The 25,706-nt window shown below is 36.7% G+C and overlaps 1 protein-coding gene across 1 annotated transcript; it reads left to right on the plus strand.

Moving 5' to 3' along the window:
• The first annotated feature begins 14,209 nt into the window (after positions 1-14,209).
• LOC136284121 (cuticlin-6-like) lies at positions 14,210-24,659 on the plus strand. Its single transcript, XM_066173941.1, has 5 exons — positions 14,210-14,339; positions 14,676-14,763; positions 17,149-17,193; positions 18,164-18,227; positions 24,028-24,659. Exons 4-5 carry the CDS (start codon positions 18,170-18,172, stop codon positions 24,657-24,659), a joined length of 690 nt encoding a protein of 229 aa, XP_066030038.1. The 5' UTR covers positions 14,210-14,339; positions 14,676-14,763; positions 17,149-17,193; positions 18,164-18,169.
• Positions 24,660-25,706: the final 1,047 nt, after the last annotated feature.

The following is a 25,706-nucleotide window of genomic DNA, read 5'->3' on the forward strand; positions in this document are numbered from 1 at the left end:
GGATGTGTCAAAATACGATTTTCGAGCAAAGACAAAGACGAAAATTAAACCAAGAAAGCATTGCATATGGAGTTGCAAAATTGAAGCCCAATTTTCACACACTCTCATTTAAAAATATGACAAAAAAAATATATATAAAAACTTGTCCACAAATACAAGTTTAGTTACATGAGATACTGTTACATAACAAAAAAGTATTTGAATGCATCAGATCAATTATGCCATTAAGATAATTGGCAAGCCTGCCAAGAGTAATTCATCACAGTACAATACTATTTTTTTTTTTTCATTTTTATAAAAATGTATATTAAATCAGCGCCCACAAAGTAAAGTTCCTTAAAACGTGCCGATTTCATACTGGTGAAATTAAGTTATCATGTTATAGAAATTTCAGAGGTTGCGAAATTTTCATTAGGAGCACATTTCTTTTAAACTACTCTCGTAGTGAAAAGGCGAACACGAAAAGCAATCTAACTTCTTCAGAACGGAGGGCTTACAAAGGCATTAGGTTAAATAGTTTTCTACGATGTAAGTGGAAAAACCTCTGTTTCACCGGAATTGTGAATGACAAGGATATTTTTTTTTCGTCCGGACGTGAAATGAAATAGGTTTGTTTAGCTGCTTGCAAATTGCTAGAGATCTCATTTCGCTCTTCCCTTTCTTAGATATAGTGAGTAAATAAACTTTCATTTATTTCTAGTCAGTAAATAAACTTCAATTTAAAGCTGTTTTCCTTTTGTCACAAGGCCTAACATCAAGAAAATGTTATTATGCTTAGCCCTAAAAACTGAAGTGGCCATTGCACTGAATTGGAAAGGTTTTGAGCATTTCAGTGGAGTTTCGGCAGTATTACCTGAATCCTCTCCTGAAATGGGTGGCGAACCTTGAAACACCGGAATTTTTCTGACGAAAAACCTTTTACTCAGGTGGTTATTGTTAAAGAATTAAATTATAGGTGACGGAAAATTTGATGTATAACGCCACTGACTAAGTTTTTTTTCTTTTTTCCAATGAAAGATAGTTTCACTGCATGAGAAACACTCGCAAAAAAACAAGTTTTTTCAAAAATCTTCTACGAGTTATAAGCAACCATTTTAAATTCATGAACTTATATTAATTTTCAGCTGCTACACTTTGACAGTTACTATAATTCCAAGCCGGGCTTACAAAAAATTGAATTGCCTTGCCAGAATTTTAAGTGATAAAGAAATTCACAAACCTGGAACTGATTGAAGTTTTTTAAGTGACAGTTTTCGCATCTGTGATTCAAAGTTATGTTATTTTATGGAAAAATAGAATGAGTTGCGGTGAAAGAAATAAATATACATACATATATATATCTCTGGGTTGCCACTTTTCCTAAAGATAGATTTAAACAGGGTAATCGAAAAAAGGAGCGATCGATTTTGAGGATGCAGCTAATTGTTTATCACGAAGTTAAAATTTTTCTTTATTCCAAAGTGTAACTTGGTGGCTAACATTTCAATACTTCCTTCAGCGAAATTCACCTTTTTTTTCCCATGAAAGCCTGTTTGTTTTCAGATAATTTCAAACGTGATTTTCGCGATGAGAAATTTTCGAAACTGCAACTGCTTGCTCCGTGGAGCTTCTCAGAAACTCTGTGGGTTAGAAATCAGCTGGAAATCGTCAAGCCTTTAGCTGTTCGATTCTAAATGGATTTTCGTTATATCCGTATTTTGTATTAGATTTCCTTTCTGCTCACTAAGGGCTGTTTAATCGATGTTATACCTTCTGGAAACATCTGCCACAGACATTAGCACGAATAGAGTAAGTGATGTTGTGAGACTCAGTTGCTGCATGCATGTACACGTGAACTATACTTCCTTCGGGGTCAACTGGAACGTGTGATTATGCTGTGATATATGACCATCCGGTTTAAATAGACAAAAAGTTGAAAACAACGCTACATTCGATGGTTTGATGACAGAGCGGGGGCGAGTCAAGTCATATATAAAGAGGACGCCAGCTCGAAAGTGATATAAAGTAATCTTCAAGTGAAAGGGTTCCTAAAAGACTCCCTCGATTGTCGCTGATCATTCAAAATGAAATCATTCCTGCTCTGTACAATAGTTTTTACTTCTCTTCTACCAATATCTTTTGCACAGGTAAGTTTATTAGTTTCTTATTTTTTTTACTTGTAGGAGTAATTTTCTTTTTAATTTTTTTTATCTGAGTTGCTATGAAAGAAATTAATTCCGCACCACAGTATTGCTTTTAAACAGTCTAAAACTTTCTCTGATTGAAAATGTCTAATTTTTTGGTTTTCTGAAGAGGCTAAGTCTCATTTTCCCGTGAATTTCCATTTGAACGTTTTCCCTTTACAATGTTTGAGTTTATGACAAGTAACACCAACAACGAAAAACATCTGTTTTCATTTCTTTTAGACAAGAAGTATTGAAACTTTATTATTTGCAATTTTGAATCGGAAAGAACTACATTACCAGAATAATTTTAAATCCGAAAAGAAGATTTCTCGGTGATGATGAAATGGAGAGGAATTTTGTTAATGTAATAAATTTAGCAATGTCGGTTAACTCATATTAGTCGTGAACAGCGTGAGGCGGCTATTAATAAAAGCGAATATACTATCAAGATTGAAAACTTGCGTTTGGCTCCAAAGAAAACATACTCTTATACCGGAGTTGACTGCGTGCTTATTTTATGGCAAGTTGCGACACAGGGATTCTCTTTTTTGCTATTTTTGTATTTGAGTAATCTGCAGTCATGTAATAGTTTGTCAATCGTCTTCTATCGAGCTTTGCCTGCTTTCAGTGAATTTGCAAAACTATTAAATTTGACCTAATTTCTCAGATCAATTTAAATATATGCCTGAGACAAGCGAGAATATTAAACGTCTACTCTCAAGGGTTTGCAGTCATCCTACTTGCCATTATGCTAAAATCTTCCCAAGGTCTTTAATATAGTTTCTATTTTCGTCGCAGAGTGGTCGTGTAGAAATAAAACATCTTTTTAAGCCCACACAAAGCGCTGTCCTGCGTTGTGATGTCGAGCGGAAACGCTGTTTAATGCGCAACTGGTGGTGAGTCGTGGATTGTACAAAATGGATATTTCTCTATAGCAAAGGCGACCCACCTATTGGGAAAACTCTCTTATCGCTAAACATGATATAGTTGAGGTATTTTCGCATCGAATTTCAATTTGCCACACCTTTCTGACCTTCAAATCTCTTTGTTATTCTAATGCCAGTAGATGCTTAAGATTCATTTTTTTTTATGTAATTGGCAAAATTTAGTCAATGTTGTCAATGTATATCAATTTCCTTTTTAACGATCAGTTCCTGCGTCAACTAAAGATCCAATTCTCTTAATTCAAAATTCTTTATTTGAGCACAACGATATGGAAAATATCAAAATATACGAAAGATTGGGAATGTATTTTTGTGCAAGAAAGATATACAAGTGAATACATTTCAGGGGTGTTTTCAAGTCACAACTCGGCAAGCCAAAATTAATAACTCGGTCTTTCCAAAATACTCTTGACAAATCGATAATTTTTTAGTTTTTGATTGATGAATTTCTTTTTTAAGAGGACATTACTCGAGTACAATTTTGCTTTTATAACATAAGAATTGCTACGATCAATCATTCGACTTGAAAATACACAACCCCCGGTAATACTATATCCAAATATTGGGTACCTTTTAAATGTTTGAAAGACGAGACAATATTTTTGTGTATGTTTTATTTTTAAATAATCTTTACCTCATTATAGTTATTAAGGTTATTTTTACTCAGGAATGTCTAAAACAGATTTCAGCGTGCATGACAGTTCGCTTTGATTTTACCCTGATAGATTGATTCCACCATAGATTAATTAGTGTTAAGTATCTGTGGTAAAAATACCTAACTATGTTGTTTTGTCACAACCAGTTTTTCGCATGTTGAGCATAGTATTTCAATACTTTCCTGTCACGACCACGCAGTTCTAGAAGATAACAGGAAGACTGATAGAAATTATGGCATGCCACGCCGAGACTGGAAATTTTTGTGGGGCATGTTGCTTATAAGAAAGTTGGCTCTGACCACTGAATGATTATTTTTATTTGTTAAGTGTATGCGAGTATCAACATCTTGTAGAACTGGTTTTAGCGTGGTGCATTGAAAGCAATACTGAACGAAGAAATACAAACAGTAGCAATAAATTTGAGGCAAACATTTGTTTTTAGCTCCTGGCTTGTGTTTCTTAACTTTCTTTCTCATGAACAAACTGATCTTGGTTTTTGAACAGAAAAATTATTTTCCGAAATATCTCTAGCTTTACATACAGACTTTCTCATTACTAATAAAGGTTACTCCTTTCTGCTTCTGTCAAACTGAATTGGCCGATGAAAATGTAGCATTTCTCTTTATAGTCAACATATACTCTCTAATATTTCCCCAATCAAATTTATTTGAGGGAGCGACCCATTCAAGATTCTACAAAATTTCTTTCGAAATGGGAGAATATTGTTTTCCTTCAATGCAAAACAGGCAAACATCAAATATAAGATAAGATACGCACAGATACTTTGTCGAAGGTCAATTAAACCTTTACATGAAGTCGGGAAGCACGTTCTATAAAAGACAAAAACCTCGTTGAAGATAGACCAAACTTAGCAATATCGTCTTGTTGAACATGTGGGTTGATTAGATTGAGATATTAAATGTTTGGCAATAGTGCAAGATAAAGGAGAAATTTAAGGCTTAAGGTTTAATGGAACCTCCCACCTTCCGTTTACATTGTCTGATGTCTTAACACACAAAAGCCTCGCAGATCTATTTAGTGATTAAGGTCTCAAATTTGGTTCAAACGTGAAAAGCATTTTTGTTAGTGCGGGGATCAGCAATGGAGAAACTGTCCTTGGCGTAAATAGAATGAAACAGATGGTCAATTTTGGGGTCAGTGTTTGAATAAAGAGAAACCCGCTAATCGTATATTTACAGGAAATTATACGAGTTTACCGGCAAACATCGAACAAAAGGATAAAATTTAGAATGCATCTTTTAAAATTTTCGCACGATAACAATTCACAAAGCAATATACTCAAAAAAGAAACAATAACGAGAAACCAAAGAAATATTGAATTGAGAAACGAACTATTAAGAAAGATTGAACTGACATACTTCGTAGCCATGGAAACAGACTCTGTAACACAATCTCACAATGTAGCAAAACTAATAACTGATCTGATATACCAGATAAGCTATGACGTTGTACAAAAGCGTCAAAAATTATAACAGGATCCACAAATATTCGCTTATCTCAGTTGACTTCTCTGGGCCAATTATTTCTTCAAATTGATTTGCAGCTGCTCTATTCCTCCTCATCTAAAAACACATAATCAAATTAAATTTACAAGAAAATTTGGAATAGCTTCCTTTTCAGAAACGTGACAAAATTCAGTGAAGTTAGGTTTCACTTCGAAACGCGATAACACAACATCACGGAAGTTAGGTTTTAGCGTGATATGTTCGTGTCTTGTGATTAAAAAAATTGCAAAAGGTTATTTTCGTTCTATCGTTTTAGAGCAATTTTCAAATTAGCGTTGTAAAGGATCTGTGGTTTAGATTTACCTCCCTCTGTCATTAGTCCATAAAACTTGCGTCACCATATCTAAAGATTAGATTAAAGACTACACCATTTTTAACTTGGCCGCATTTGCTGGCGCGCAGGGCGAAGACTTCGCCCGAAGTATATCAAGCAGAGTGTGGCGTTTGACATAAGAAATAATTTGTCAATTTTTTCTCCTATTCATCACCATAAGCGATTAGCCACAGTGATTGCTCTCCGCGGTTTCTGTCATGAGGAGAGAATTTCAACGAACGCGTCACGTGATTGCATGTTTTGACGTAATGCAACAGGGTCGAGTCACTCTACAAACGTGATCTGAATTTTATTGAAAATAGTATATTAAGGCACATTTGCTTCCTGTACTTCAAGTAATATGCTTGCATGTTTCTTTGAGCTCCCATTGCCTCTTTGAGATATTTTTCTTTATTCTGATCGGTCCATGATGTTATTATGTTTTGGGTTTTACCACATTGAGTGGAAAAGAGATCACTTTCGAGATTTGATTCAGTTCGGATGAGTGATGCTAAACGAGTTTGCTTAAAAATTTCCAAATATATCTGGTGAGTCTTTAAGTCGAGACAAAAAGAAAGGTCCTACCAGTGCATTTAGAAATCTCTCTTTGAAAGAGAGCTAGGCTGCTAACATCTTAAGCTTTGCTAGCAGGACCTTCAGGGTGATACTCAATGAATTGTCTTGAAAATATCGAAAGGTATCAAATAAATATCTTGGCCGAAACGACAAGGCACATCACGCAGCCCTGAATAAACGTTTTTTTTGTATTGTATCTCTTTTCTTTTTATCTTAGAAATTGTTTGTCAAATGTTCCAACCATAGTGATTGTAGTCCTAAACAGTGCTGCGCTGGATTATCGTCCACAATGAAGGGAACTTGTCTCCATCAACCACAGCTAAAAGAACCGTGCAATCCATATCTGAAGGTTGGTGTGGACAATAAATGATATAAAATGGCCGGGTTCAGTCATTATTCAACGCCCGCAAGGGTGGAAGGGAAGGTAAGGGGGAAGGAAAACAGGGGATGGCGGGAAAATCATTCGTCGCGAACGGAGTACATCCATAAAGAGGCAACTATAGAAAATTGACTGCCAATTAACTTCCAATGAGTGGGGATCTTAAAAATAATACAGCTCCTTCCGAGAGGATTAGGTAAATTTTATCCTGACACAAAATCCCCCACCCCTCCCCCTTGGGGATAAAAAGTGCCGTGTCCCTGACTTAAGATGCCATAAGAGGTAACTCAATTTCAAAACTACAAGGCGGACCTCCCATCAAAAGATGCTCTTAATTAATTGCTCACAAACAGAATTCTTGATGTTATCATCTGATATCCTGTTAGCCTGTGAGCTAACTCTCATCGGTACTTTAGCAAGAGTGGCACGCACACTCAAGCGCGCGCACCAAAGGCGCCGAGCGAAGTGGCCGTGCGAGACGTGCTAAAGGACTTACTAGTCCCACAGGCGACAGAAGCAGGACAAATATAGAGATCATTGAAGTGTGAATGTCTTCCTGTTAAACAAAAAAAAGCAGTAAGATTACGACCTCGGGCTAATATTTTCCGACACGTTCCTCTCGCTCGGTTAGTAAGAAGTTATTTTTATTTTAAGAGGCTTTTTCATGTAGGAATCATTCACATTCTTTTCCTTCTTATCACGATTTAGCCCGGTTCGTTGACGGAGTGTCCTTGTCGACTTGGCATGGTTTGTCTTCCGCGAAAAGACGGTTACTCCCGATGCCAGCACATCTCACCTAACCCAGACGAGATTGATGAAAGCAGAATACAGCCTTGAGACGTGTTCACTAGGAAGCAAAAATAGATCAACAATAAAATTAATTATATGTAAATGCAGTAATTGTGATGGTGATTGATAGTCATCTTTATCCAAACTATTCCTCAGCGATTCTCTGCTTCTTTTTAATTTTTACGTCTTTTTTAGTTTTATTAAACTTCTTTTTTGTCTCCTTTTGCTGTTCTCTTATTTGTTTGGTGGATTATGGCCGAATTAATGAAACAACCCTTATCAGATATTCACCCATGAAATACGATAGATTCATCCTGTCCGCAGGGTCTGATACACGCTTTTAAGAAGTCTATCTCAGACGACAACAGATGGTTTTGAGAGTCTTAATGGGGCTCACCACCGGCCTTAAAACGGCAACAAAAATTTTACCTGTTTGTCGTAAAAAAAAATTGATTCTTTTAATCGCAAAGGAAAGAAATTAACCGTTAGCCGTAAAGTGGCCACAATTTTTAAAAGACCCTTCGTTTATGCAAAACATCAGTATTTCATGGAAGATAATGCTCTTACTGCACACAAATGCTTTAATGTGTAAAACTATGTTGATGTTCATGGTGCAATGTTGAGATTTACTTTGATTTATGTCCTAATTCCAAGAATTTTGCATAAACTGGTTTGAAACCTCTGATTTAACGAATGGGGAAGGGCTAGGGTGCAAATCATCTCCCATTTCTCATTATGCACCCGCGATCAAACTTTAAAATTCATAACTTGTGCCCATGCTCAAGCTCCAAGTCGCAAAAAAAAGATTTTAATACACTCCAACACTTATGACTTCGTGACGACCTCGTTACGACGCAACGAGGTCTTGTTCTGGACATTTAATACTTAAAAGCCCTCAGAGAGTCTGGGTTCTAATTTCTCCTCACAATATCAGCCTTGAATCAAATGTAAAAGTAATAAGGAAAATGGAAACGATCATCAATTTAAGAAGCTCCCAACTGGCAGACAAATTTTCCTTGTCATTACCGTAGGAATACAGAGAGAACAGTGCAACGGTAGGCTGCAAAAGGATAATTTGAAGAAAAATAATTTTTTTAAATTTCATTACATTTAAGGTTAAATCAAGGCGTTATTGGCCATGTACACTGAACGTTTAAGTTTATTTTATTATTTCCATCAAATTCTATCCACGCCGAAGAGTATGAATCATTCTGTCAGTGCACGTTCCTTCATCCAAAGTTCTCGAAACACTTAAACCTTAATTAATTTTTTTTAACTTAAACAAAGTTATTATCACCGTCCTTTGACACCTAAGGAGAAAAAAAGACAAACAAAACATTAGGCAAGGAGTACACGTGACGTCTTGTTACAGCACTTTGTAATCACATGTCATCTGTGATCTATTACCGAACTGACGCAGGGTAACATAAAATCTCTTTGTTAAATAGCTCTGTTTTAATTGCTTGCTACATGTAACTTAATGATAGACGAGTGCATATATAACGTCATCATCAGCAACATTTTGCTTCTTTATCGCATAAAACAAAATAAACCCCATGACACCGTGTTCAGTGATAGATCACATAAGACGTCTGAATGTGGTTGAAACATCAGCGTCGCACTCAACTGCACCTCGTATGCCAGTTTATCCTCGGTTTGACGTCATATGTTATATACTACTGAACTGATACGCTGGAGCATAAAATCTATTTGTAAAATATTTACATCTTTCGATAATTAAAAACTATCCATCGAATGGCAGCCAGGTAGACAATCAGACATGGATTGATGCTACTCTGGTTTAAAGATTTAATGAATGTAACCGAGAAGTTACAATTCATAGACCCAACGTTTCGACACCCTTGTCTAGCGCCTTCATCAGGGGTGATCTAATCGCTACAACAAGAGGTTACTTCATATTCTCACTAATTATCTGCCCTTTTTTCTGACGAGGTGTAAATAAGCGTTATGTAGTAAGCCATCATTACGATTTAAAGGAGCGTGGGCGGAGTTGATATGCCAGGCCTCCAAACAAAGGCGCTGGAGGTAACGTCGATTAGTGGTATCCATCTCTGCTAATGGTATTCATCGCTAGCCACCGGCTCAAAGGTGAGTAGTAGTTTTGTTATACTAAAACCGTGAGCTAGTATAGCTAAAAAATATGTTAGTCACCTATGAGTAACTCAGAAATCCTGAGCGAGTTACAGAGAGCCCTGACCTTTGTTGTAAACATTAGGTACACATATGTGGAATTCCTCATCGCATGTCTGACCATAGTCACACTCATAGTTATTGAAGCATTCTTTTAAATGAAATCCATTGCCAGCATTCAGCTCGAAGTCTGAATAAGAGAAAGCAAAAGAAAAAAATTGTTGGTTGTAGAAATTTAAATCAATGCTGAGGTAGATACGGACACAAAATTTAAGTGAGATCTTTTTTTTCTGATAAGAGAAGAAGAAACTGTTGAATAAGAAGAAAGAGGAAGGACAGTGGACTGCTCACTAAACATTATGCGCAGGGCTTGGAACTAATTAACAGTGCCAGCTATCCTCTTTTATTTGTTACATAAAAACAAAAAAACAACAAAGAGAAAAATCATTAAAAAAAGATTAAAAAGTTGAAGGCACACATAACTCAAAAGAAAGCAGACATACGAAACAAAACAAAAACTTCCAGTAAAAGAGTGGGAAATAATTTTGTCTTTGGGGATAAGCGGGTTGAATTCACTTAACAAGGTAGAAGACAATTGCATCTACATCATTCTATTCGTCGAAAACCCCCCTAAGAAGTGAGAAAAAAGGCGAATTCAAGGAAAACGAAATCTTGGTCTATCATTCCGGTACCAGAGTTCATCCAAACAATTTTTTTCTCAAAAAATTGCAAGAGTTTCAGGGAAAGATGAATGAACAATTCATCGACCATATCTAACTTAATCTTACTCCCTAGAACCACTATCTGAGAAATTTGAATTTCAAACTTGTGCCGAACGCAAAACGATATGGGACAGTAAATGGACAGAGCAATGAATCATATAGTCTTACAGGTGAAGGAAAAAACTAATCCAACCAATCCTTTTTCATAATTTTCGCAGGGAAGAGAAACTTGCGATGCTTATATTTTTGTTTGCCAAAGATCTCAGCCAGTCACTAAGAAAGAAAACACTTGTTGCGCTCATCGTGTCCGAAATGAAACCCACCATGGATGTTCATATATATCACATACCTTTCCTTACAATCTCATTCCTAGGTTCAGCTATGGTTGAATGCTGTAGCAGGCTAAACGCCCAAAAGAAGAAAATGAAAATAAATTTGAGGAGAATACATATTCCTTCTTCTTCTTCCTCTTCGGCGTCAAAGATGATCAACCTTCAGGCTTCTCAAAGAAACAAAAACTCCCAAGGAACAAAACCCTTTGTTATTCCTCACTTCTGTTCGGTTAATTCACTGTTGAAATAACAGGAAATGAAGCGGGCAAGATTAATAGACGTAATAATCTTTTGGCTGTAACGTGCGTTTGGTTTTATTAGTATTCATTTAGATACCTCAAATGGGCATCAATATTCATTATGAAGCGAAATAATGGACAAATGAACCACAGAGACGAAGTCCTTGGCATTTCATTCTCTATCGTTGTTTTGAACGAAAAATTTGGACACTAATCGGGTTGAATATGTCCTGAAATATGATTTTCAGCAAAGAGATGAACTTGATTTAAAATCGTAAAAAAGGAAATAATTCTTAAGTGTTGGCATTGTTTTTATTTCACTTGAACAAGTTTGCTAATTATAAAATATCCTATTGTTATGCGTCCTGGTGAAGAAAATGTGTCATCCTTTAAATACAATCTCATACATTTGCAGTCAATTAAATTAATGTGTGGCGGTAGAAGTTGAAAATACGTCGACAGTCATTATCGCACTGGATACATAGATATCTTTCATTCAGGGTCATTTGAAATCCTCGTCCGTCAGTCACTCTTTTTCATTTGTAGGAATAATGACCATCTTTTAAGGTGTGGATTCGAGCAAAACTTTCACTCAAAGAAATGGCATTCTTTAAAAAAAAATTGATTGTTGTTGCTTTTTTTTTATAAGAAAAACATTTTTCTGAACGCGCCTATTTATTGTTTGCCTGACTTCAAAAAAGTAATAAAACATATGTGATTTACTTTAAAAAACGCTAAAATCGTCAAAAGCGTAATTATTCTCACGTAGAAAATCTATCGCTCTGACGAAGGGCTAACGCTCGAAATGTCAGCTTTTTTACCCTTTACGGTGGCTAATTTACGTTTTCAACTCAGTTGTTAACACTAAATTACCTGCTAGACTCTTCCACCGACGCATGCAGCACCACAGTTTCTTTAGAAACTCACCCCTTTATTCGCGAAGAAAAAGTCTTCGAGTAAAAAAACGGCTTTAAAACCACGGCCTTTTTCAAAACATTTTTGGGCTATTCTACGTGAAAATTTGCGGGAAATGATGGCAAAAGATTTTATCGAATTTTTGACTGATTGTATGACAAGTTAAATATGCATTAGAAGTAGGGGGGATTATTTAAAATACGGTAAAAAGGAAAAAAAAAACAAAAAACGTGTGAATTGATGTGTGAAAAAATATCTCAATATATGAATACATGTTTATCAATGACTTGTATTTTAAAGAAAAAGGTTTGTTCAGGGAAGATAACAAAAGCCATCGACTTAAGTCTTGCGAATATAAATTATTTTGTCGCAACAATTGTCGGCACAAGAAAACTTCGATTTGAATCGCATAACAACGATTTTTTTTCGGTTTAGTGCGGCCTGAGTCTCAACACAATGCATGAGCGAGGTTGGTTGAATGAAGATTCCTTCTTCATGGCCAAAAATTTTAAAGTTATATCGCGACAGTCTACTTTATAAGGCTGTGGATAAGAATAAAAATCAAACATTGTTGGCAAAGAATTGAATGGAGAGCATCTGTCTCTATTGACATCAAAAGAAGTATGACGGAGTAATTGTAAAATAGTTTCGAGACTTTCATACCGCTCGGAGAAAATGTATGATCTTCGTTTCATACATCTCAGTTAATATACATCTTATTTACCGGGCATGAGGTCTGGTATAGGAAAAAAAGGGCACAAGGCAGATTTTTCCTCGTACGCACCGACAACCACCAATAAATAATTTATTTTTCAGTTTTCTGCAAGCTGGCTTGCATATTTCCGCTTTGCCGCAAATGGCACGGAAAAGATACCGGACCATGCTTCGTATTGTAAAAAGGTACACCGGTCTCTAGCGCGCGATTTGAGTCATGGTTTACAAACTTTCCTCGTCTTTTCCCAACATTCTGCGTGGCTTATCACGCCGTTAAACCGGTAGAAAGTGCAGTCTATTGTCCAATAGTTGTTGCAAAGTAGCGGTAAACTGCGAACTTGCAAAAACGTTTCCTTCGTGCGATTTGTTGCTACAGCTGTAGACCTCCGAGGCTAAAGCGCATAAGTGTGGCCCGACTGCGCAAATAAAAGGCTTCGTTTGTAAAACGTCTGGCAAAATAAGGCCTTGATTACGTCAAGAAATAAATAGAACGCTTGTATGTCCAAAGTGCATAGCTCTTTCATATTTAGTCCTCTGAATTCTTCGATTATTGAGCGAGTAATTCTAATGGAAGATAAAAGCAATATCGCCTGGTTGATGATTTGAGTAATTCTCATTCCCCGTGTTCTCAGTAGTTTTCTCAAATTTTAAAGGGGAATTTTTCTACTTGATCACTCTCAAGAGTGAAGACAATCAAGGTTTTTTCCTAAACCCATTAAGTCTTGTTGTTAAAAACTTACTACATCATGATTATACCTGAAATGATAATTCAAATTCCCTCACGTAGCTAAAAGTTCACTTCTCATGTTTAACGCTCATTTTAACTTTCTAGGAAAAAATATTTATAGGAAATTTTGGGAAATCGTTCCAGTTTCTTAAAGCGTATATTGCCGCGATTTAGTATATATTTTAAGGGTCGTTGATACAATTTCGTACTTTTTTTATTTTATAACCGGCAAATATCTGTTAAAAGAATCTACGGGTATTCTTTGTCCTCGCTAAAGTTTGTTTTTAACAGACTGTCTCTTCTTAGAGCATCCATCTTGAAAAAATAATCGATGGATTTTATATTGGAATTATCGGTGAGATCCTCTTCGCACGAACTTAAACCTAAGAATATATTCAATTTATATTCAATATCAGTATCTACGTCAATGTTATCCTACTCGAGAGTTTGGTCTTAGTTATCAATTTTCAACAAAACGTTTTAATTGCAGTAGTCGAAAACGGTGCAGCTCGAGCAAAAACTGGATAAATCACCGCATTAACGAAGGGGTAACAACAACTTTTTCTATTTGCGTCTGTCAACGGTGTAATAGGCGCCTGTATTCACTAAACAGACAGTGATTGATGGCTTTCATAAAAACCCCTAATTAACGGCGAAACCTGATCCACTCTTCTTAGTTTTTTTAAAAGTCATAAGTACATCAGTTCAAAATGCTATTTCATAACAATGCCTGCGAAAATGAAGAGGGAAAACAAAAATACTGAAAATTCATTAAATGAGCCTGATATTCTGAGATGGTGCCACCAAAACTTTCCCCAGTGTTAAAATTATATTTCTAGGGAAAAAGAGTATGAAATATGAGTTTAGAGAAAATCTAATTGCTAGACTTTACCTTTTCACTGGCGTCCTTTCAATCTTTCACAGTTTATGAAGGTCACTGAGTCATTTGAGAATCCAGAGTAATTCGGGCTCCCAGCTGCACCCTGGGGGATTGGAGCCCCTCCATCAAAACCCTGGGGTGAAAGGCTAAAGAAATATGGCAGCGAAGGTAGGGATGTACTCGGCGACTCACGAAAGCGTTACCGTACCCGTGGGCAGAGATAGGAAAATACAGACCACACGAAGAACAGATTGCAGAATTCGTTACCATGATCTGAGAAAAAAGGACCGTTATATCTGATCACAATCAGCGTGAGTTATGGACGGATAAAACTTGCAGTTATCAAAAAGTGCTAAATAATTCTTTATGACGGTTTCAGTCTACTGTGGAAAAGGGGGGTCGATGTCATTTGACTTGCGTTATTTGTTCACTAAAGTTACCTGTTACATTATTCCATATGTTCGAGCCTTTCTACTAATCCAGTGTTTCTTCAACTGAGTGTTTGTCTTGCTTCCCAAGATGTTCCGTAAACCATGAAAAAAATCTACATGCGTCACTCGGTGGACGTTTAAATTAAATTTATTTCCAAGAGATATTGTTTTTCTTATCTTTTCATAATTATTATTCCTTTTAAAAATTGTTCTCAGGGGAAGTGGGATTGGTTAGCCTTTCACTCCCAGTGGTGATCACTATGAATCTTCTTCCTATGATATCCATACATTATTCAGCAGACAGGTAATGAGAATATTCAAACTTATCAGGTTGAGGTTGTTATCTTGATCTAACATCAAATTCTTGTATTCGAAAACATTAAAGCTACATGAGAATTTATCCATCTATAGGTTATCATTATTCATTTTATTAGTGTGGTTATTGGTATTTTTATTATTTACATGTATCATCACCGTCATTATTGCGATTGTTATTGTGCGTCTCGTCTTTTCTATCCCAACAGAACAGTGTTTACCTATCTCATAACTATCTATATTTTTACAGAGGGTTTCTTTTTAGAATTATTCAGCGTCAAAGATGTTTGCTCATTTGAAACGCCTTGAACGTTTTATTCCCAACAGTCTTATAAAAAATTTCAAAATAACCATAAGATGCCTCAATTGCTTTCGATCTGAATTTTCTAACGTGTTGGATTGACTATCAATACGGAGCCAAGTGATAATAAAATTCTAGTTATATAAACCTGTTTATTCAGAAGTTAATTGCATTCTCCAGATGGTTGCAAGCTTATAATTTTCTTGCCCTCTGACTTGCTCTGTTCGAGGTGAGGTCATCAACATTTAAAGAGAATGATTATTGGATTCTGAAATACATCTTTATGCAGAGTTAACGGCACCGTCTTCCTTTTTTTGGTTTTTGCTATCACGCAAGGAATATTTATATTCAGCGACTTTCGATTTTGTTCGGCAGGAATCTATTCATTCTCAGAGAGACACCTTAGAGAAAGGTAATTTTTTTCTAGGCTATTTTTGTACCGTGTGGAACATTGAAAACATGGTAATTCTAAATATTATATAATTCAGTTGTTACCTGCTGATGATGTGCCGTGTATAATTGATCATCGCCGATGATCATCATCTCTATTATTTCGACTCGGTTGTTAAATAATTATTTTAAAGCTGATGGTTTTAGTACCATACAAGTACTGATTCTAATTCTGATCATGGGGCAACTTCGACGGACATAAGATTATTATTTGTAATTTTTGTCAGTGTATTACGAGTACTTTGCTTCTGTATGCTTTATCTCTGATAAAGTGCTTGTTAAATAAGCGTTGCTTATATAGTTCTAGATCTAAGTGGTCGTTGTAGCTGAATTATATTCGCACATTCACCTATTTTCCCCTTAACGAAAAAGGTAAAACTGCGCAACTATTTTGTCTTAAAATAGTACATTATATGGGAAGAAAAAAAAACAAAATTGAAAGGAAAAAAACCCTTGCGAGAGATCATGCAATTCTGAGGAGGTACACTAATTGTTATCAATGGATGGGAAACACACCGTGAGCTAGAATACAAAAAAAAAAAGGATCATGTCGGACATTTTTCTTCACAGCACCTGTCGGTTAAATTAACTATTATGTATTTTGCTTAATTTACATTATTTGTTCTTGGTCTCTCGTTTTTGAGAAAACGCTGACTGCTGATAACTTAAAAAAAATAAAAGATAAGATGATGGTGATAATAGAAAATAATTATTACAAATGAAAAGAAGACGAAACAAACCAAGCGAAACAACAAAATTGAAAAGCAAAACGTGGCAAATGATAATAATAAAATAATGACAATGATTTAAAAAAAACGTTGAGAGAAACTTGTGGAAGAGCTTAAATTTCAAAATTTCGCAAAAGGACTGTATCAAAACAGCTGTTGGTTAAAATTGAAGAAAGACGTTTTTCTAGAGTTCCCACAAGGAGTTTAAATTCGAACCTCCGGGTTCCACGTAATTCGACAGCTATCGCCTCAAATAGTCTAATGGCGCCATTAAACTTCATGCTATTTGTCTCCGGATGGCTGCAAGCTTCAAGGGTCTGTCACTTGATTGGCTGATTTAAAAGAACGATGTTGTCAAAGCTTTAATTTGTGATCAACAGAAAGAATAATATGCTAATTTGATGATCAGAAAAACACTAAGGCTAAATGAAAATTTATCTATCTATAAATTATCGTTATTCATATTTATATTAAGACTGGTATTTGTTTTTTTACTATTACAAGTATCATCGTCACTATTATCGTATAGTGACGCTATATACGAGCAACTATTTGTTTTCTCGGAGGGTTTCTCTCTAAAACACCTTACATCGAACGTAATTTCTCATTTGAAACGCGTTGAACTTTTGCCGCTGAACAATGTTCAATCAAATTTCATATCAAGAAGTCTCGGTTTTTGTCGCATCCACATTCTTTTACCTTGTTGGAATGAGTATCTGTAAGGAGCAGATTGGTGATAAAATTATCGTGTGGTGAAATGGCTTCAGGAATGGTGTGACGAACAAGTAACATAGTTAATCAAAAGATATTTATGAATAATGAAATTTCTATTCTTTAGTTTTCTCAGTTTGATATGAACTCCAATTTCTTAATTGATTTTGTTTTACTTTTTCAGATTGTACAAGCGTTTTGAGTCAGATCACTGCCAAGTGCAAGAAAGGTAAAGTGGTCCTTTTTTTGGTCCCTTACAAGTTTATTAGATATGCCACAATATCATTATACAGGTGTAAGTGACCAGAAATTACAATGCAACAAAATAAAACACACACACACAAAAAACGAACAATCATATTTGTATCATAAGACAGACATATTCTAGCTTTCATTGACGTTTTCATAATCATTTTGCCCATTTCATGCTAGCAGCCGCGCTTTTGCAGTACCATCTCTTTTCTTTGTACAACTCAATACCACTCAAAGCACAGGTAGAGCAATGAATAACAAAGGCGCATACGAGAAGGACATACGCATATTTATGCGAGTATGTCGACGTATGTCGCTTGATACATGCGCATGGTACTTCTCTACAATGTCCCCTTATCTTTGATCTGCACCTTATATAAGAACATTTCATTGTTGCTAATGTCAACATAAAATCTTCATTCTCAGTACTGATGTTGAAATATCAAATTGCTCAACAAGTTTTCAAACGCAATTTCGATCGTTTCTCAATGACCATAGTAGCATCGTTATCACCATTATCATTATTATAATTACAACAACAACAACAACAACAACAAGTCTTTATTTCTCACAAAAATGGAATTACGATGAAATAAGAAAAATTATCATAATGAACAGGCGAAATAAACATATTTGTATCATTTTGGAGCCTAGAGGCTGGAGGAACCGTTATGTTTTCGAGCTAGTCCTCTATTAATTATTATTACTATTGCTATCATTGTTATAATTTAGTTTAGTTAGTAATAATTATATAACTATTTGTTACCCTTTAATTATTGGTTGAAAGTCAATTGGTCACTGTGCTGTATCGCTTCTTTATCGGTGGGAGAACTTAACTAAGCAGCACAACAATCAGCGGATTGCTTACTTTCGTACCAAAAAAGGAACGATTTGACTCATTACATTCGATTTTGATTATTTTTTACCTTTTTTTTGTTTCCACAAAGATTGTCATGAATCCCCAGGTTGTTCTACTGCTCCTGCTGGTAGCCGTCCCCTGCACATCTGCAGGTATGTTGCTACTGCCATTTTGTAATGTTTAACTTATAGTCAACCGAGTGATTCCCTATGAATCCTTATCACCAAAAGAAGTTTAGCATGGCAGACGCATTACAAATTCCAACCCTATTCTGAACAGGCTTTTCTGTATCTGAAGGAGAACTTGGAGGATTTAACCCGTTACTCCAAATTTTGACAGAACTGATACACTAAGTACTTGTAACAACCGGTCTAAACCATTCAACATCTCATGCTGGCGTTACATTTAAATAAATAATGAGGAAAGCTTTAAATCTCAGGTAAGAAGCTCGCCATGATTTAGGCGCGTCTTACTGGTATTTGCGACATTTTATCGAAAACTCGCGATCTCGAAACGTTTCCATGAAAATTTCATCGGACAATAAATGTTTCTTTTTAATGATGGTAATAATAATAGAGATGATTAAAGTAATTCTTATCACATACAGTCGAGTCAGTGAACTTCTGAATTGTGTTTGATGTAGGCAATTTGTACTTCGATCGTTTCGTGAGAGTTTCAGTATATTGGAAGGCTTTATCTCTCATCGAGAACAAAGGGAGACTAACCACAGGAGTTTTTTTGCCATCAAGAAATTGTATCCGGCTACGTTCGGGAGAGAGTCAGACCTTCTTAGGCGCCTTCCGGAGAGAAAATTCGCACGGGCTGTTTTTAAGTAAACTTTCAGAGACTGAATCGACGAAAAGATTATTAAATACAGAATTCACTAAAATCATTACGATAAACTGAAAAAATGTAAAGTGGACGTTAACGGTTATCAAACATTGTCTTTGATGAAAATTCACTGCAAAATGTCAATCACAAAAGATCAATAACTAAAAAAAAAGGTACTCAAGTCGGAAAAAAATGAACAAGAAGTGCCAACGTTTTGCCACGGTTCATGCGTTTCTTTAAATCATCTGCTAGTAACTTGTCGAGGCGATCAGATTGCTTGTGCAAATCAACAAAAGTGTATCTACGCGTCTCAACGCTGCGATGGGTACTCTAACTGTGGAGATGGATCAGACGAACAATGCAATAAGTACTATGGTTGATAGGTAACTTCTGCTTCTACACATCTTCTCATTCTTTATATGGGCTTAGCGTAAAATGCTATTCTCAGAAAGTAATATTAAATTGGAAGGCTAACTCTGTTTTCAAAAATATAGAAAAAAAAGCTATATTTTCCAAGAACCCCTCATTTGCAAGAACACCTCCAAGACAGCGAAATAAAGCTGTGACGTAAATCATATGCAGAGGTAGTTTTACAAAACTGAACTAGCTATTGGTTGAATACCGTCACATTGGGCCATCTTTAGATTAGAACTATAATGGCACGAAGGCGGTTCTTGTGATCTCAGGTTAATTAAGGCCTGGGTCACCTTGCCTTTAACCCATATTTTTCACAAAATTGAGAATAACTTAGCTATTTTGCGAGGGATTTTTCTCATACTTGGCAGAAATGTGTATCACTACCATCTCTCTCGGACTAAATTGTGGCAGCGTAATATGATACTCTCAACAGCCAAAAACAGTTAATTTAGGCGCCAAATTCGTCGGTTGCTTTCTTGAGCAAATTCCCACCACTAAACACAAGGCAAATCAAAATGCAGTTATCGCTATGAATATTTGAGACGTTTTTCATTGTTTTCCCACTTGGAATGGCTGCCAAAAAAAAGAGAGATGTGCTAGGCAGATTAAATCAAGTTTTGTCTCTGCGAAGCTGCTTCCCCTATCATGGTTTTCGCCCGAAAACATCTTAGCCTTTACCTGGTTCCAACCGCTGTCAATGAAAGTAATCCTACAGGTTCCTATTTATTTGGAAAAAAGACAAATTAAAACTGTTTAAGAGGTGGGAATTTTGCAAACTCGCAGTCACGTATTCAACTTAGTGTCCGCCATTTTGACGCGCGAGTGTTCAGAAGCAATTACACTTACCTAACAACTGCTTTGGGGGATTACTTTTGTAAGTAAATTCATCTGCTTCTTGGAGAAATTGTTTCCAAAACATTCAAAAGCCTAAATTTTGACAGACACCATAAGTATACACATCATGATATGATAGAGGATTTATCAAGCTAAATTTAATTTCAAAATTGAATGGTATATCCACAATGAAACTTTTTTCTATGCATTTGTTACAAAACATAGTACTTTTTTCGATGCATAAGTTACGAACGTTGTAAAACGCTACTGAGCTCTAGAAATGAGCGCTATATTATAAATTCATGTTGCATTGTATTTGCAGTGAAGTCAATGAACATGTTGAGAGCGGTGTTTAGAAGTCTTCGTAGGTTCAAAAGGGTTCTCTTTGGCTTTAAGATAGCGATATCATGCCATTTTTTGAGGAAATGAAGATAGCAAAGAAAATTTTATTACCTTCTTTTGATGTCTTCCTCTAAATTTTCGAATTCACCAGCGAAGATGGGAAAACCAATGCAAAGCCGACACTTCAAAATGGCGGATGAACTACGCGATCTTGAATTCGCGAATTCCGCGAGCCTTGCTGGGGGGGGGGGGGGGGGCCCTGGAGGCGAAAATCATTTTTGACCCAGGCCTTAATTAACCTGAGATGGCCAAACTCACTTTAAAATCGAATGAAATAAACTGCAACAATTTGAATGAGACGGCGATTTCATATACGAGATGAACTCCTTTTGTATCTTACCGTTGGACAGTGCCGTAAGTTTGTTATCTCTGTCACCGTTGTCCTAATACTGCAGTCGCCTTTCCTGTAGGCTGATGGCTAACTAGTAAAGTTGTGCTGTAGTAACCGGGTGGAGATACAAACAAATATTGAGAGCTGTCTCTCCGAATTCTCTCTCTATCTCTATCTTTTCCTTTATTTAATAAATCGAATAATTAATAACAATAATTATAACAGACCGAATAGGCAGAATTAGGCTTGTTCTTATTGTTGTTACTACTGACAATGTAGTAAGTTGTTTGTTGTTGCTATTGTTTCTGTTTTTTCCAATTGCAAATGCAATAAACAAATCCTGCTTACTACATAATTTGAGATTGTTTTCTTTTCTCTCAATGTACGAAACATTCTCATGGAAATATTAGCTCAACATAAGTGTTCTTTTGGATATTTTATTAATTTCTTAACTTTTTAGTGAAAAGCAATATGTTCGCTTATTTAATCACATATTTATTCTATGTCATTTACATTTTTCTGTAATTATTTCAGTGCATTGTTAATCACACTTTTGTCAAAGAAAAGCGTAGCAGCCACTTGATTGAGGCATTCATAATTGTGGGCGTGGAATTTTTTTTTTAGAAAGTTTTTTTTTTTTAACAAAACTAACTGTTGAAAGTCTCTAATATACAAAAACAAAATTAACTAAAAAAAACTCAATGTGTTTTTATGTTTCCCCATAACGTTTTGAAATGAGGATAGTTTGACGTCCTTAATACCCCTGCCTTGTTTCTGAATATAATGGCTTTGTTTTATTTGCCCTTGCGAAAGGGATAACAATATGCTCACAGGTCACCAAGTTTTTGCAACACGACTTACAATAGCTCTTCCTTTTCAGGAAGCGGTGCGCACCTTTGCTGTCAGGGCGTTGATATTGATCTTTAGGGAACTTTTAAAAAGTACAGGGGAGGATTAAGTTTGCTGCATCATTCACTATAATAATTAAAATTATATGTACAAAAGAAAAGCATTTAAATATTTTGATTAAATTTCTGGCACTGCATAGGAAATATCTCATTACTCTCCCCACTTTTCTATGCTTTGTTAACGCGGGAATGTGATAGCCGGTGATTTTCTGTTTTCCTTTCTCTATGTTTTCCATGGACTGCATTTCGGAAACATCAGGAAGTAAGTGCTACTTCAATTTCTTAATGTAGATGTTACTCCTAACATGTCACATGACCAAAAAGCTGCTAACCACTCCCATTCTGTACCCTTTCTACCAGCTGAAAACTGGGTTGTACTTCATTCGGAAATCGAGATTTGCGTTTCGGCCTGGAAAATAACCCATGTTTCTAGGTCACACTCTGAATCCTAAGCCTTAATGAATAATTTTACTTTAGCCTCCCTTCAGGACTCACTTAAGTTTGCTTTTGCATTGTTTTGAACAACAGCTTTAACTTGTGGCAGCATATTTAACTTTGAATGCAAGTTAGCGTGGATTTGAGTCCATCCAATGTTAAGGATTTGTTTTTTTTTCCTTCTTATTCTCTGCAAAGGAGATATCAAAGTGTCACTATCTTAAACTTAACGAGACTTGTTTTCGGTAAAGATCTTGAGGAAAGACTTCTCCATACTTCTGTTCCACCGAAAGAAAATCAAAATCATTTAAAAACAATATACTTTTTTTTTTCAATTACACCACATTGCATTAAAAAGGTTTCAACACTAAATGGTTTCGCTTTTCTTTCAGTTATTGATTAATGGGCCGATCAATTGAAAGCTTTAACATTCCCCCGTGGGGGAACTGTCGTCCGTGCCTAGGGTTAGGGAATGTGAGCCTCGCCTGGCTGGGGTGGGAATTTGAACCGGAAATGTCGTATACAAGTGTTTTAACTTATAATGTGGAGGTGTTTTAAGATAAAGAGTTCACTTTTGGGTACGAATGGCTCCGGGTAAAAGGTCTACAAGGTCTAGCTTATAAGGCTTGGCAAATGTATCGAATGTCAGGATCGCTCATTTTGCCTTTTTAAAAAATTGACCATGAAGTCCAGCACTTGGGTAGGGTATTAAAACAATTTTGGCCCCGGGGGCTGAAATTTGAACGGATCAATTTTCAAAAGTTCCCCTGTGGGGGATGTTGAGGCTTCGAATTAATCGACGCATAATTCATTTATTGGCTTATTTATTTTTCATCTAATCTCCCTAACTTAATCGTCATTCTGTGCTTTCTCTGCTCATGTGCGGCCTTTGTGAAATACACCAGCCTGTAACTGATTTTGATTAGATTACTAAAGTTAATAATTTAGTTATAACATCTGTTTCTGCTCCACTTTCCATAACATACCTAAATACCGAAAACGTGCATGAGTAGCAAAACACAGGATGATAGGATGAGGATGAGAATTTTATGTTCTAATACCAGTCGTTGTAATAGCAAAATAAATGACATATTTCGTGGAAAAGGTTGTGGTTATTCATCGTGGTGAATAACAATAAAAAGGTAAGTTTTTGGTTTGTCTCACGTTGTAGTCACGTGTGATGTAGATCGCGACATTTCGATGTGATGAGGCGATGAGGTCGACTGTTCATGCGTGATCTTATAAAGCATGATGCTCTGCTGTGATTGGTTGTTTTTCAACAGCTCTGATTAGTGCATTTCGATCCTTGCTGTTCACTCAGTGATTTGCTCCCTCGGCGGTCCGCTGTCGCACGGCTCTCCTGTTGTTGTGTTTCTTGATCGTGGGCATCCACGCTTCTGGAATTTCTATTCCACTATCCCTGTTGATGTTGTTAGGGTGAAGTCTCATATGAATAGCCTCTTTGACCCTGCGCGTGTAGTAATAAGGGTCACGATCAATAAACTTTACTTCGTTCCAGAGTGGCTTGTGTCCGGTGTTGTGGGCATGTTCTAAAACTGCCGCAAATAGCATCAATTTGAACTCTGCACAATACTAGTAGCTCTCTCCAAATGAGTCATTTACATCAATGCCCTCCTAGCCTCCCAATTTGACAGATTGTTTTCACCTGAAGCCTGAGCTCGACAAAGGCAATTCACAATTGAATTGGATTTTCTCCTAGCAAGCCGTGCGGCCGTTTCACATGTTTTTCAATGGCTACAAGTAGTCTGACATGTTGCATTTCTTTCTCCCTAGCACCGCCGCCGTGTAGCACTCCCGTGGATCTGGCATTTATGATCGATTCTTCGGGCAGCGTTAGCCGCAGAAACTTCATGAGGCAGGGGAACTTTGTCAAGGAAGTGGCGAAGAGTTTTGGCCCATCTCAAAACGGCAGCCGAGTGGCCATGGTTGTGTACAGTACCTCAGCCTCAGTGGAAGCTCGATTTGGCCAGTATACGGACCAGGAGGAGTTCGCTGGAGCTGTAGACAGTCTGCCTCACGGGAGAGGAAACTCACGAATCGACAAAGCACTGGAACTAACAGCCAGCGACATCTTCACTCAAAGCAGGTCGGGCGCGCCCAAGATTGCAATTCTGATAACAGACGGTGTCCAAACCAAAGCACCCGACGCCAAAGGCCTAAAAGAGGCTTCCGAACCATTGAGACGAGCGGGTGTTCGTGTTCTAGCCGTAGGTATTGGCACGGGTGTGGACAAAGAAGAACTTCGACTGGTCACGGAGAGTGACGAGGATATTGTGATGGTGGGGAACTTCAAAGAACTGCTGCTGAAACTCGGTGACCTGACCAGCCAGGCCTGCCGACTTGCAGGTGAGCATTATCAGAAATCTGTTCGTGGCACCTGTGGCCTCAGGGCTACTGGGGCTTGATAAGCAGGGCAAATGAATATCAATTGAAGGGCCGTAAGCAGCTTTTGTCCTTATCAGCCAGGTGTTTTATTTTTGTTGTTCTTGTTGTCGTCGTTGTCGTCGTTGTCGTCGTTGATGTTATTGTTGTTGTTGTTGTTTTTGTTGCTTTGGTCTTTGTATTGCTTATTTTTTCCCATTTGCTTTGGCCTTTTGTTTTTGCCTTTTGTTTGTTTCCTTTTAACTGGTCTTTCCATTAATATTAAAAAAAAATACTTAAAATCAAAACCTGCGAGAGGTCGGGCGCTCGATGGAAGTGAAAATCCGGAACTTCTCGTAAGATAATTATCAAAATACGAAACGGTACGTACGAGTTTGTCACGTTATTTTCAGAGTTTACTTTCGTTGCGTGCAAATAGCATCAATTTGAACTCTGTACAATACTAGTCGCTCTCTCCAAATGAGTCATTTACATCATCAATCGTCTTCGTTCATCGTCACCATTCAAACAGAATAAAATGTAGGCGATTTTCTGTTGAAAGGTGGCTGCCTAATGCAATTAAAGTGCGGATTAATTTTTTGGGGCGTGCGCATCCCGTTTTTGGTTGTAAGTTTTATTGGTATATGGACAAACATTAATTATTATTATCCAGTCTGACCCGACCAAACTTAGTCAATAAACATTTTACCACCAAGTGTTGAAGATTTCGAAATTTTTTGTCTCAACCTAGATAGGATGTACTTGCATATAAAAGAAGGGCGCGCGGGTCCGTACGGGTCATATGATGATTAAAATTACAATACATGCCTCGAGATGAGTTTAGGGTGTAATTCAGGTAAAGCGTCCGCTTTGAAGGGTCTCAATGGCTTTAACTATCAGCCATCAAACAGCCCAAAGCTTAATCATCAACCGTCAAAATACAGTTCAGTTTTAACTTTCAAACGTTCAAAGGTCTTTTAGATCCCTCCACCTCAGCCGCTTGCCACGAACAGTTCTAAATGTCGAAGTATTTTGCAAATGTTAGTCTTCAGGTTTCCAAGTACATTCACTTCATAACAAGAGATTATATT

Source organism: Pocillopora verrucosa, chromosome 11 (assembly GCF_036669915.1).
Source record: "Pocillopora verrucosa isolate sample1 chromosome 11, ASM3666991v2, whole genome shotgun sequence".
Classification (NCBI taxonomy): Eukaryota; Metazoa; Cnidaria; class Anthozoa; order Scleractinia; family Pocilloporidae; genus Pocillopora; species Pocillopora verrucosa.

Bases quoted from the DNA above. Each gene is read 5' to 3' on its own strand.
- LOC136284121 (XM_066173941.1), top strand. From the start codon at position 18,170: ATGAATCCCCAGGTTGTTCTACTGCTCCTGCTGGTAGCCGTCCCCTGC. The intron at 18,228-24,027 runs GTATGTTGCTAC...CTTTCTCCCTAG, and splicing joins CGTCCCCTGCACATCTGCAG to CACCGCCGCCGTGTAGCACT.